Here is a 14,756-nt window from a genome sequence, read left to right on the forward strand (position 1 = left end):
CTTTAAGGCAAAGGATAAATGTTTGGTGTAAAGTAAGCACTAAAAAATGTTAATTGATCATTAAAAAACTCTAAATTAAATGGTGGGAGCCCTAAAAATCTGTTTGCAATGGCATTTTGCTGGCCGTTGAAAAAAGTCATGTCCGCTACTAAGAGAATCGATTGTTGCTATTTCTGATTAAGCAAATAAGTTCATATATTAACGTGAAGATGAACACAAAATAATCGGAAGGAAATGAATAAAGTGCAAAAATGATGATATATTTTCAATAAAAGCATTTTATTTTACTGCTTAATTTGTTTATCTGTAGTTCAAGTTTCTAGATAATATGTGTTACGAATCTGAAAGGTGGTACAAAAATTTTAACAATCTTCTGTGGAACCAAAGAGAAAACGGCAATTAAATTAAAAACAGCTGAATTTTGCATCGATTATTCTACGATGTCGTTACAAACATTGTATGAATTTAAAAATATTTACCAAATAAAGTAAAAAAAAAAATGTTTAATAATATTAATCGAAAAAGAAAAACAAGCTACAGCTGTTTTAGTACCATTTAACAATCAATACATGAAACTAACTGATCGAAATTCATTGTAGTATAAAACCAAAAATACTTTTTTTACCAACATACTTTTTTTCTTTATATTTATATATTTTTTAATTATATTTTTACACGACTTTTGTATTTAATAAATTATCTACTATGACTGGTTTTTATGGTTCACGTTTGCATGTAAGTAAGCTTAGATAGACCATCTTTCTCGTTTATTTATTGTATGTATCTGTTATTCCCTGCATTTTCAACTTCAGTGGAGTTTTTTTTACACATTCTGAGAAATGTGCTGATTTGTTTAGAATATATTAGCTATTTGAAATGAAATCTTTTTAAACATTTTTACATCGGTGAATTTTCGCTCGGTTTTTTTTAAAAAATATTACGTTTTATATACATTAAGTAGCTATTAGACTCTGGGATATAAACTGATCTACCTACAGTGTAGTTCGTCATGTAAACCTATTTGAGAGTTAATTTTCAGTTTATCGATCAAAAGTAAACTTTCAAAGATTTATTATAAAGATGTTTGTAATTTGATCAATATTAAAACAAAAAAAAAAAATTTTATATCATCGATATAATTAATAAATTGTATTAGTTTTTAATGAAAACTAAATTTAAATTAATGTAATATTTTAAAACCTAACCTAATATTAGTTAACAATTTGTTGCATATCTAATAGTATGCCTAGGTATATTTACGTCTGGAGACATCTATTTGAGCTTCTTCAAAAAGTTAGAATGTTTTTAAGAGAAATTATCATTGATATATTTATATAATTGTTTAGATCAATACTTAGTAAATATAAAATTATAAATTCTATTTAAAAAAAAGACATTCCTGAAAAATAACATCCACCTTAATCAAATAAGGTGACAGAATTGTTTTACAAATCATACTTGGCCTATAAGAAGGATAATTACAATTTTTAATAAATTAGCAAACTTATTTACATCAATTTCAATTTTTTCAGTTGTTTTACATAAACAATATTACCATGTTAAGATAAGTAATACACAATATCTAAAAAAAATGAATTTTCTGCATTTTTTTATAACATATATATAATATATGTTATTGTGTATATATATATATATATATATATATATATATATATATATACACAAGTATTTGCTTAAATTCGGATAAAATCTACCAAAAGTTTTTTGTTTTTTTTTAACTTGCGTTAATGCAAAGTTTTTCTAATTTGTTTATCTTTAAAATGACTCATTCAAAACAACCAATACCACCTTTTTAAGTATGTTTATAGGAATTTAACAGTTACTTTCAAGATACCATTGATATAAAAATGTTTTCTTTTCAACTTAGTTAAAATTAGATACAACCAAAAAATTTGGTCAAAAATTAAAAAAAACTTCCCAAAAATATTAGTATAAATTATTTTACTGGATATCTCTATACCTTTGTCATTATTTAAAAATATTAATGTATGCTTTAATTACACTTATTTTCATATTATCTAAATATATATATATCTTCTTTTCCCCTTAATTTATCCAGGTTGTTGGGATATATGGAATAGTGTACCTCAATCCATTCCTAATTCATTATTATGAACCAATCAGGATAAAATATTTATTATATCTATAGGCTAATCTATTATCTGTTGATATTTTTTACTGGAGGGTTTTTTGAGCTAAAAAATATGTATTTAGAATATGAAGGTTGAAGCTCAGATTACATTGTGATTGCAGTTTCTTATTTATATTGTGAGCCCTACAATCATCATTTACATAATAAAAAAATTAAAACTTACTAATGAATTATTTTCTTTAATCATATTTACCCCTAACCACATCCACCAACCAACTCTATTAGAAGTAAATCAGATATCCACTTTTACAACAACCACCTTGGTATTTTTTTTTTTTTTTTTATTCATGATAGATTTGGACTGTACCAGTTTAATTATATCTAGACATTTATTTTAAACACACTCTAAATAAATGTCTTCTTACTCAAATGTTAGCAGAGATTACATCAGATAACAGAAAAAAAAACACAGCAGCTTCTTCGGTCTTAAAAATTTACAAATGTAACTTATAGAATTGACATGTCATGAGCTTTACAAAATAAGTTTGGTTTAAATTGTTGTTGAGTGAATTAATTTTTTTTAAATTTGACTTAATATAATTTTTTAAAACTGACTGACTTAATTTTTGTGCATTAAATTTTCTTTCCCAAGAGAAAATAAAAGAAAATACTGTAGGTTGATGCATTCATCAATTGTTTTTCTTATGACCTTTAAGGACTATTCTTTAAATGTATTGATCCTTAGCAATAAAATTTCAATATAATTTTTCATACTGTGTGTATGTGTGTGTGTCTGTGTGAAGGGGGATGAGAGAGAGAGAGAGAGAGAGAGAGAGCGAGGGAGGGAGCGAGAGAAAAACTGATTGATGGTGGGTGGACAGGTGTAATTTCTTTATTTAGTGTTTTTCATGTAAATAATATAATTTTAGTTTTTAATGTAATATAATTTAAGTGTATATATATCAATCATGCGACCATTTAAGATGCATGCAGCCATACCTAATGTTTAATTTACTGCAGTTAAAATAAAAACAATCCTATATGTTGTAGGGTCATTTTATGATAAAAATCTATTTTCTTAAAATACAATTACTTCTCAAAAAAAAAAAAAATTTGACTGTTAATAAGAGAACAAAATTGCTGAACTTCATAGCAGAGTTGTTAGTTGTTATCTCTACCTTTTATCTGGTAGTTCTTTGTTCAAATTATATTTTGTGTTTTGCACATTCTGTAAACTTCACTTCTCATTAAAAAAAAGTAGAGAAAAAGTAATTTAGTAATAATTGAATAAAAGGGAACGAGATGAAATGCAAATGATATCAAGAAATGGCCCCTACATATTGTGATGCCTGAAAATTAGTTCTCTTTGCTGTTTGCTGTTTCCTAATTTCTGACAGTGATGTGATTTTTAATGATGAATATATGTTAAATTTAGTTGGATGATTGCGTTCAGCTGGTAGGATTACATCCTAGTCCTTATCTAGATTAGTTAGTCTTTGGGAATTATGCAAAATTCTCATTTTCCCTATGCAATTCCCCTTCAGTCTGTTCTCTGAAGACTTTTTTCAGTGTTGATACCTTTGTAATCTAGCAGGAATGTGTCTTTTAGGACCCTAGTTTAATGGAGGGGGTTATATTCTCTTTGTGGAGAAGATTTTATGGGATGGCAGAAGGCTGTTTGTTGATTGTCTCTGTTATTGAATATTGGGTGTTACAAAACAAACAGTCTTCTGGTTGGAAACACTCTTAGTCTTCTTTTTCCTTTGCTGATTTTATTTTCAAAATTTTTTTCAGAATCCAGAATCTGACAGCCACTTTTTCAATTTTTTTAACTTAATACTTAATATCAGAATTGCTGATTTTAATTATAAATATAATCTAACCAAACTTAACCTATGCTAGTTTTGCTTGCGAACATTTACTTGCTGGTCAAGATCTTTGCAAATGTAAAACATGAAAATTACATAAGGGTACTTTAAAAAGTACATTAGTCAAGGTCAGCAAGCGTAGATTAACTTTGGTTAGAATAAGCAATAACGCTTACATTGGACCTCTTTACAAGTATTAAGGTAAAAATGAAAATTAAAAAAAATGGCTGTCAGATTCTGAAAAAGTATCTTATTTTCTTCTTTCCTTGCATCTGATTCTCCATGTGTGTTGATTATAATGATTAACAATCGATAAACTTAAAAAATTTTATTCATCTTTATAAGGGCATCACAGTGAAAAATGCAAGGTTTTTCTTTCTTCTTTGTCTTAACTACAATGTCTTCTTTTCTTTTAATTCATTAAAAAAAAAATCAGTGTTTTATATGTGACTATAGGAAGTAACACAAACACCTGGAGAAGGGATTGTAGACAATGAAAAACAGAAGAAATATTACTCACACATGCTAACTTGTTTCAATTTAAAAATTAATTTCAATCTAAGTCACAGTATAACAGTAATCTAAACAGTTCACACAATATTTATAAAAAGGTTATCTATATTGGTAGTAAAAATTACAATAATAACAATCCAAAAAACATTCATAAAAAATTATCACTTTACTGTAAGGTGCACAAATTTCTCTATACAACTAACATCTATTTAAATGTCTGCACCTTTTATTAATAATATTTTTTTATATAATACATTACATGTAGGGTTTTAATAATTTTTTATGCCATATTTATTTATTTATTGTATTGTAGACTTTGATTTTGTTAAATATTGTGGGAAAAAAAGATATATATACAGCTTTTAGTTAACAGTTTTTAAATATATATATATATATATATATATATATATTAATTTATTATATCAATAATATTTATATTATAAATACAAATCTTTGATTATTCACAACAAAAAACCAAACAGAAAAGCATCTAATAGCATTCCAAATAGCAGAAAACATGCTCCTGGACAAAACTGCCAAAACAATCTGCTAGGATGAGAAAACAAGGTCCTAAGTGAAAACCAAATATCCAAGATCCAATTCTCTTAAGAAGAAAGGAGGGAAGTAAAAAAAGAAAAATGAAACTATACTGAGCTAAAAGAAAGGCACAGAACTCAAAAAATGATTGATCCAACATACCTGGCAACAAAAATTCAATATTAATAAATTGAATTTTGCAAAAGAAAAGATTGTAATAACAAAATTCAAATTAACTTGAAAATATTTTTTACTACTCAATATATTAGCCATTTGTTTACAATTACTATTGATTTTGAAATATAAGGCACTTTTTTATAAAAATACTAAATTATTTTATTAAAAGTAATAAAATGTGTGTGTGTGTGTGTGTGTGTGTGTGTGTGTGTGTGTGTGTGTGTGTGTGTGTGTGTGTGTGTGTGTGTGTGTGTGTGTGTGTGTGTGTGTGTGTGTGTGTGTGTGTCTGTGTGTGTGTCTGTGTCTGTGTCTGTGTCTGTGTGTGTGTGTGTGTGTGTGTGTGTGTGTGTGTGTGTGTGTGTTTTATTTTATTTTAATTTGTAAATAAATAATTGTTTCCAGTTATATTTTTTCCCATCTGCGTCAAGAATGATAATTCACAATTCATGGATGTGTATGAATCCAATCATTAAACCAGGTATTTATTTACTATTTTTAATTAAATGTAAAATTAGTCAATTAACTTGTTTTCATACATAAGATTCTGTAATTAACAAACTTATCTTACAAAGCTATATTGTTTTGTTAAATTTTAAGTTCTTGATTTATGTGTACTGTCTCATGTTTTCTGTTTCTTTGCTCCCATGTATTCCTTGCATCTGTGGCTGAATGTCCTGTATTTTTTGTAATTTTGCAGTCTAATTTATATACTGTATTCATTAGTATATGCTTTAAGTTGTACGTTCCTGTATATTTTATCTTGAAGCAACTACATTAACCTTGTTTCTGAAAATGTTGACTATTTTAAATGATTGTTCATTGATGTATGTTAGTGTTATGCATGTTTGGCTCTTTAAGTTTTACTTATTTTTTTCAGTATTTTGTGTAACATATTGTTGTGCTACAAGTATAGATGGATTAACTGATGCCAATATTCTTCATAGTAGTTATCGGTCGACAATTGTGATCAGTGTATTAGGTGGTGTAGCATATTAAGAAAGTTATACTTTGGTACTGTGTGGCGGTGATGAAATTTTTTAGGATAAGTTTATTGTTATAATGAATCTTTTTATATTTATTTTATAAGTGAGTTTACTTATTTTCTTTAGATTTGGTAAGGCCAAGAAAATTGATATACATTCATATTCTGGAGTTAAATATTATTGGCTGAACTTTATTGTCAATAGATGTGAAAAATGTGTGATTGTATTGTCTTATATTTCTATGGAATGATGTTTCTATTAGAGTGATATCTTTTCTCATGTTTTTCATTATATGTTTATTGTTTTTAAAATGTTATAAAAAAAATTTCTATCAGGAGACTAGAATGGAATGAATCTTTACAATTGCAAATTAATTTAATTTTTAACTTTATTATATTGCTCCACACTGCATTATTTATTTTAATTGTAATTCTACACATAACTAAATTGATTTAGTTCGATTTTATCCTTTAAATTTGTAGACACAGATATGTGTGAAGACAAAACAGTTGAGTAAGGGGGGTTATACTTTCATAACAGTAAGTTGTAACCCTGTAATTACTTTTAATCAGCTGTTTAAGCAAAATTGTTTTATTTATACCTGAAAATCTCAGTTTGCCAATTAGTTACACATAGCAACAGAGCACATAGTGATTTTTTTGCTTTCCAAAGGTGAAAAAACTAGTTTAAACTTGTAGAAATTTTTACAAAAAATTTGAAGGCTGTTGAAATTCAGTGACTGACAACCACCGTACTGGACATCCAATTGAAGTTTCAATTCCAGCGCTTGAAATTTGCGTAGATTCTCACCTAAGAAGACCAACGGATCACAATTGAGGTTATAGCTGAATACCAAGAAAATTATAAGTAAGTTTGGTACAGCTTATAACATATCAGCAATAAGCTCAAGTACCATAAAACAAGCACAAGTTGGGTTCCAAGGGAGTAGTCAGATCACCATAAAGAGGTGAGATTTTGCATGTGCACAAAGGTGAAACAACGGTATCAGCAAGAAATGATAACCGTTGTTGCACCTTTGTGCACATGCAAAATCTCATCTCTTTATGGTGATCTGACTACTCCCTTGGAACCCAACTTGTGCTTGTTTTATGGTACTTGAGCTTATTGCTGATATGTTATAAGCTGTACCAAACTTACTTATAATGATGCTTTTTTGCACAGTATTCTAACTTGTGATGAAATATGGATTCATTATTATAAACCAGAACTAAAAAATACAATGGAGTGAAGCCATGAGGTTCACTTTTTAAGAAAAAATTACAAACCCAACCATCAGCAGGAAAAATCATAAATCTTTTGGGATAAAAAAGACTCCCTTTTTATTGATTATCTAGAAGCCCAGCAAACTATGAACAGCCCATACTACTATGACATGCTTATCAACAAAGTGAAACCAGAACTGTTGAAAAAACACCTTTGTTCTCAGCATAAAATATTTCTGCTTCATGATAATGTCCAGCCTCACACAGCTAAAGAAATTCAAAAATTCAAAAAAAGTTCCACTTACAATCCTGACTTAGCCTCTTTGGATTTCCATTTGTTTTGTGCACTCAAAGAGATGCTACTAAGTAAAAAAAAGTTTAATGACAACGATATCAAAGATATAACTATGTTGAATTGGCTCAGACATTGACAGATTTCTTTGCAGCAGGCATAAATAAGATTTCAGAGATGGGAAATGTGTATTAATGTTGCTGCTAGAGATTATCCTAAAAAGTGAAAAAAGTCACATTGATTAAATATAAATAAATCATTTTAATTTTAGAATGACCCTTGTACTACTTAGCCAAACATTTTTAAAAAACTATTTTTTTTTTTTTTTCAACAGTTAAATACATTGATAATGATAATAGGAAAAATTCTGCCGTACCATATTACAGTGTGTTACCACTAAGTCTGTCAACGCCTGATTTAGAAGATGTTAAACAATGTGGAACATTATCAAAAATTCAGGTACTATAAAATTTGTTTAATTATTATTGTCACTAATATTAAATTAAAATCATTACTCTCTTCAAAATTTCAAGGAAATATGCTTTAAATGTCTTTTCAAGTTTATAATCTGTTCCCTTTTTTAGAGAAATTGAAAAATTTGCTCTTCCTAAACTGTTAAATTTAAACATTAAATCTTATAAAATGTTTATTTTGCAACATCTAACTCTTTAACATGTTGCATGTAATAATTTTTTTTAATGCATGTAATTTTCATGAGTTAGAAATCCCAAATTGTCAGTATTGCTGTCTCCACTGTCCATAAAGGACATCAATAACTTGAAAGCTTTTGCCTCTTTTAATGTTATGACATTCAAACTCTATTAGTGATGGATAGAAGCATTTGTTATTCAGCAGTGTTATGAGCTGTATAAATACCGTGTTTAGGCTCCAATTGCACCAATACTATATCTGGTACTGCATAAAAGTGATGGTAAAGTTTACTAATTCTTAGGACCTGTACCACAGAGAAGGGAATTCTAGGATAGATAGGACTTCTCACTGTAAATGCTTGTATAGAATGTTCGTAACCAGTAACGCAGCCAACATGTTAAATGGTAGATGTCTGATCCATTAGCAATGTTAACTTGTATGAAAAATTGAGCACATATATTTTTTTCATATGAAGTTTTATTTGAAAATTGAATTTCTCTACTCAATTTGAAGCTTGATTTTACTATTTCTAATTTTTATCCCTTCTAGTCCTGCTGAACTAGCCTTCTTAATATCATCCCAACTGATGTCTGTCTGCCCTTCTACTTATCCAGCAGGGTTAGAACTCTCAATTCCAACTCCTTGATTTACTTCTTTTTCCCAGTCACTGTGACTTAGCTGGAAGTAAGCTTGACTTACATTCGTAACTTACATTCCTAAAGATATTCAGAGCTGTCAATTTGTCCCAGCAGTATATCATCCCATTCGATATTTGCTGGCTCTAGCAACTTCTTGATTAATTATTAGTATAACTTTTGGAGCATTTTTGTAATCATGCTTATTTGATGTTAAAAGTACAGTTCATCTGCATATACCAAGGGTGAAGATATGTATTAGTAGTAGTTATACTTCTCTTTGTTCTTTTAACTACTTGGTTTAATAAGTATAATATAATAATAACAGTGGGCTTAGACTATCACCTTGTTTTACTCCTTTTGATCGCTCAAACTTCTTAGAGCAGCTTCTTCCAATTCTTATTCATCCTACATTCCGATGTAAAAAATTAAACTAATGAGTGGTATAATGTCTGTATTTTTCTAAATGCCATCTGTAATTGTTGCCTATGCACTGTTAAAAGTTGATCTAAATCTAAAAAATGTATACCTCACATTTCCAATGCAACACGTATGAAATTTATTATAGACTAAATTTGATAAAAACATATTAAATAAATTTGGCTTTATACTATACAGGTTTTTAACATTTCTAAAATTTTCAAGTGGCATTAAGTTAACAATGTGCTTCCACCACTTGTAAACACTACTGAGAATGAGAATGGAACTGCATTATAGTCCTAGAAAAATCTTATTAAATTTTTTTAAATAAAAATTTAACTTAACATAGCTTGTTATTCTTTAAATAATGTTTACAGGATAATGAAGATCCTAACGATGTTACTTTGGAAGTAAGCTTTGAAATGTATAATTCACTGTTTACACTTCCTGTGCTATATACATCTGGAGACAATTTACAAGGTAAATTCCCAAATAAATAATACACATTTGAAAAAAAATTAGAATATTTATATATTATTTAACTTTATTGGTAATTTATAACGTGAGATCAAGAATCCCCCTGAAATCATTGCAAGAAAATTTATCCCAGATAAAGCAAGCTCTTTATATTAGAGGCTGTTCTATACATGTTCATTTTAGTGGGACCAATCAACCTAATTTCTCTTTACAAAATTTTGCCATAAATTCTAAATTTCTGAAAGATTTTTACAATTTCCCAGTCTTGTTTCTAATTGTCTTGCTTCTCCTAAACAAGATAATGTATCTCCTGTTATTGTCATACAGAGTAAGTCAAAAGTATGGAAACCCCTCAACAACTTTAAAACTGTTAATACTTTCAGGATAAGGTAATTGGTCAACTACTTTACCTTTTTGGTGAGAAATAAAATTTAACCCCTTTGTGAGGGGATGTCCCAGGGGTACAGTCACTAAACCAACTTTTTATTTATATAATTTTTCTTGTCTTGAGTGACCTTTAAAATGAAGTATCACACAAAGGGTATTACCATTTAAAATATCTGAGTAACAATCCCTGGACCACAAGATGGGGTTGAAATTCTATCTCTCGTTAAAAGGTAAAGTAATTGACAGATACCTTATCCTGAAAGATACACTATTCTATATAGAATGGTTTTAATGTTGTTTTGAAGTTGTTAAAGTTGATTATTAATATGATCATCTATTTTGAGAGGTCTTAGTTGACTGGTAAGTTAGAGGTACGAGAAATAGATGAAATTTGCATATCTGAGTCAGTCATATGAGTGAACTTTAAAAAAAAAATCAATCTATGCTTAGTTAGCATGCATTTAAATAGCAGTAAAGACATAAATAACAATTTTGTATGATCTGATCTGCTAAATTAGTTATAATCCTGTCATGAGGTAAAAAACTTCTACATAACTGTTCATTATCTACAGATTGTTCATAAAATTATTTAGCACAGTAGAGAATGGAAGTTTTATAGAAAAAAGTTTTATACAAATAATTTATTTAAAAACATTGATGATTGTGTATTTAGTTTTGAAAGCATTTAATTTTTTTTCCTATCGCGTTATTGTACTTTATAAAATTTACTAATAAAAAAAAAAAAAAAATTAAATATCTATGTTTCAGTGACCAGAAAAATGACAAATTTAGATTCAAATTGGTATGATGTAAATGAATTAAAACATCAAATATTGACTCTCAGCTGTAAGATGAAACAGAAAAACACTGGCTTGAATGAAAATGAAATTATTGATGATTCAACAAAAATGGTAAAGGTTCTTAAAAAGAGTATAGAAAATACAGAATTAAAACCAAAATTTAGTAGCAATTCTGCAGGTGATATAACAGAAGCTAAAAAGAAAAATAAAACTAAAGTTAGCAGTGGTATTAATATTTCTTGGGCACAGATAGAAAAACGATTACCATTTTGGCAAAATATAATTGCAGACATTTTACAAAAATTACAAGATATTGTTACAAGAAGACGATAACAAATAAATTACTTTAAACAATTGAAATTAAAAATATGAAAAAACTGTTGAGCCAGTTTTTGTTATATTATATATATTGTTCTTCTTAAATAATAGTTTTATGTTTTTGCAAATTGTTTCTCTGGTTTTTAATATACTATTAATGAAAAGTATTGTATTTTATTTTATTATGCTCATGTAAATTTGTATTTTGTATTTTGACTAAATTTAAAATAAATTGGTTTAACAGATAAAATATGACTTGTTTGTTGAATATAGTTTGCGCAATAAAATGGAAACAAAAGTTCTGTTGTTGAATTTAATAAACCGGAATATTTCAATGTTTAACATCAGTTTTTATTAACTGTACATAGTTTTTGTATCACTTATAATGGTGACCTGATAAACATCCCTCTGTCTCCATTTTTCTCTATTCCCAACTAAATGTTTGAGTTCCTGAGAACTCCCATTTTCTTTTAGATCTATAATTTTAACTGTTTTTTGGTCCTATTTTCTGAACAACTTCTACAAATACTGGTACTATTAAACAGTATTAATACAGTACCAATTAAACTTCTATTTTTATTCATCACTTCATTTTTCACGTTGTTCATTTAATTTTTTCCAAGTATTTTAGTTTTATCTTAATTTAATTTTCCTAGCATTAATTTTCATACTATTTTTATCAAAAAAGCTACTAATTTTGTTGAATATCTTGTGATGCATCTCCTACAAACACCATATTTTAATGGTACAGAGGAATAACATGGATCTTAAAATGATTTTAAATAAAAATAGTAAAACACTATTATCTGTAAATCTTGTAAAACTAATTTTTTCTTTTCCTGTTAAATAAGACTGAATATGTATGATGAAGACAAGCAATTGCGTATTTGTAAACATTGGTGCACAGTTTTACTTCTCATATTAAGTATATGCAAAATTGTTTGATGGTTAGGATCAGCATTAACTTAGTAATGCCAAATATTCCTAGCTTACATCAGTGCCAAACTATTCTGACTGAATAGATAATCTGGTTGACACGTACACAGTATGTAATAAAAGTGTTAAACTTAAATTAATGTTTAGAGTAAATTGGTACCACCAATTTACTCTTCAATTTAAGTTTAACACTTTTATTACATACTGTACGTGTCAACCAGATTATCTATTCAGTCAGAATAGTTTGGCACTGATGTAAGCTAGGAATATTTGGCATTACTAAGTTAATGCTGATCCTAACCATCAAACAATTTTGCATATACTTAATATGAGAAGTAAAACTGTGCACCAATGTTTACAAATACGCAATTAATTGTATTCAAATAGCAATGATATAAACAGGAATTATACACAATGAATTTTTATTACAGGAAATTCTCTTGGCACTGTTTTCCTCTTAAGATGCCTGAACACATTTCAACATATTTGAAAATACAACCTGAAGCACCAAAGAAGTTACTGAATCTACAAATGTAGCTATGTTTTTTTCAGTTCTTCCAGGATATGAAAATTGTACTTTGAAATTGATCGTTTCATTGTTCCCTATGTATCATTTTCTCTCTTTTTTTTCAGTTATAAAATCCAAATACTACCAGCAATATTGAGCACGTTATGAAAATCATTATTGTGTAAATGATGGACTGCAGTTATTTTGTACAGTTGTAGTTCTAAATGTTTAGTCAATGTTCTGAACATGTTACACGCTTTCAGATTTCTGTTTGTTATACAGTTTTTTTGATATTTTTTTGAATTTTGAGCTATCCAATTAGAAATGCAATCCAGCTATATATAGAATCTATATTAGCTTCTGCCAGAATATATTGTCTTCTAGACTTGGGTATGTTTTTTGTAAGATCCACTTCTCGGAACTTTAAGCTTTGCACTGCAGTTTGATCGTTAACATCATTGGACATTTTTGATAAACAAACATATCCTTCATGAATTCTGTATTCTCACCACAAAAAAAAAAACATAATTTCTACCAAATATTTTAGCTTTGTTACACAAAGCCAAATTTATGTGAATAGAGCTCATGTGGAAGCATAACTGAAGATGTGTATGTACAGGTACATTATCTTTATGAAAGAACATTTATTTCTTTTTGGCCAGATGTGGATGTTTAGCCCAAGTAGCACTCTTCAATTGGTCCAATAGTGAATTGTAATACTCCCTGGTGATGGTCCTGGCTTTTCCAGGTAATCTTATGAGCACCATACTATGAGAATCCCACAAAAAACCATAGCCATGACTTTTCTTGGAGATAAAACCATTTTCTTTGTCTTTGATGCACTGTTTGGACTCTGGTGTGTAATGGTGAACCATACTCATAAAATGTTGAAGAAATTCAGCATCATCACATTTAAATTAGTCATCCTTGAGAAGTGTTCAGTCAAATGAATTTTTGATTGAATGTTAACAAAGGTAGCAGCAACAACCATCAAATGGAAATCTTTTTCATATTTAATGCTTGTTTATATACAGTTACTTCAAACTTGCTTACCTATTACAATCAATGATCATTTAGTCAGTCGTAATTGCCTTTTGGATATCCCAATTGTTCATTTTGAATGGATGTATGCCCAAATTTAAATACAGCAGCCCACTCTTACATCAAAAATGAAAAAGAAGATTTATGTCCATCTGTATTAAAACTTTTAAATCAGAGTTCTTTATAACAACTTGAACTTCAATTTCATCTATTTTTCAAAAAATATCAAAACTTGTTTTTTTACTAGATTACCACAAACAAGTAACTAAATGTGTCTGAAAGTTTGTTATACCAAATCTAAAGAATCATGCTTGACAAATATCATGTTTATCAATGATGTTTCATAAATACCATTTCTGTCAGACCACGAACTTTTTATAAGACCCTGGCACAACTTTTTTTAATATTGTAGTACATGTGAACAACAGGGCATTTCCATCTCTGAATGGGAAGAACAGGCTCTGTCATCAGTAATTATATTGTAATTTTTTGTGTTAAGTTGGTCATGCTGTTACAACTATAAAAGAATATTTATTGCAGATCAGTCAATTTTTTTTTTTACTATTAGAATTAATTTTTTTTTTCTGAATATGTATTAACAAATGGGAAGTGGATTGTAAGATGAACCCTGCCACCCATTTAAAAAAAAAACAAAAAACTGTTCATTATTAGAAATAAGAATTATTTTAAGAGAAACAAGATTCTTACTGAAGTAAGCAGAAGGATACAATTGTGGGAAAACTATGTTTAAATTCTTGTAATATTGAAAAAAAAATAGGATAGACCAGTGGTTCCCAACCTTTTTTTATTCTTGATGCCCTTGCTGAATCCAGATTTTCCTAAGGAGCCTTTCTCAAATTCTAATAAACACACATTT

At 28.3% G+C, this 14,756-nt stretch overlaps 1 protein-coding gene across 1 annotated transcript in view; it reads left to right on the forward strand.

Moving 5' to 3' along the window:
* LOC142332369 (uncharacterized) overlaps window positions 1–11,526 on the forward strand; it is a 91,955-nt gene extending 80,429 nt beyond the window's left edge. Inside the window, exons 2-5 of the mRNA XM_075378777.1 lie at window positions 5,611–5,686; window positions 8,041–8,165; window positions 9,790–9,892; window positions 11,045–11,526. Coding sequence (XP_075234892.1) covers window positions 5,611–5,686; window positions 8,041–8,165; window positions 9,790–9,892; window positions 11,045–11,409 — 669 coding nt within the window. The 3' untranslated portion in view covers window positions 11,410–11,526. The remainder of the gene's footprint in view (window positions 1–5,610; window positions 5,687–8,040; window positions 8,166–9,789; window positions 9,893–11,044) is intronic.
* Window positions 11,527–14,756: the final 3,230 nt, after the last annotated feature.

The sequence above is a fragment of the Lycorma delicatula genome, chromosome 11 (genome assembly GCF_047948215.1).
Source record: "Lycorma delicatula isolate Av1 chromosome 11, ASM4794821v1, whole genome shotgun sequence".
In the NCBI taxonomy this organism is placed as follows: Eukaryota; Metazoa; Arthropoda; class Insecta; order Hemiptera; family Fulgoridae; genus Lycorma; species Lycorma delicatula.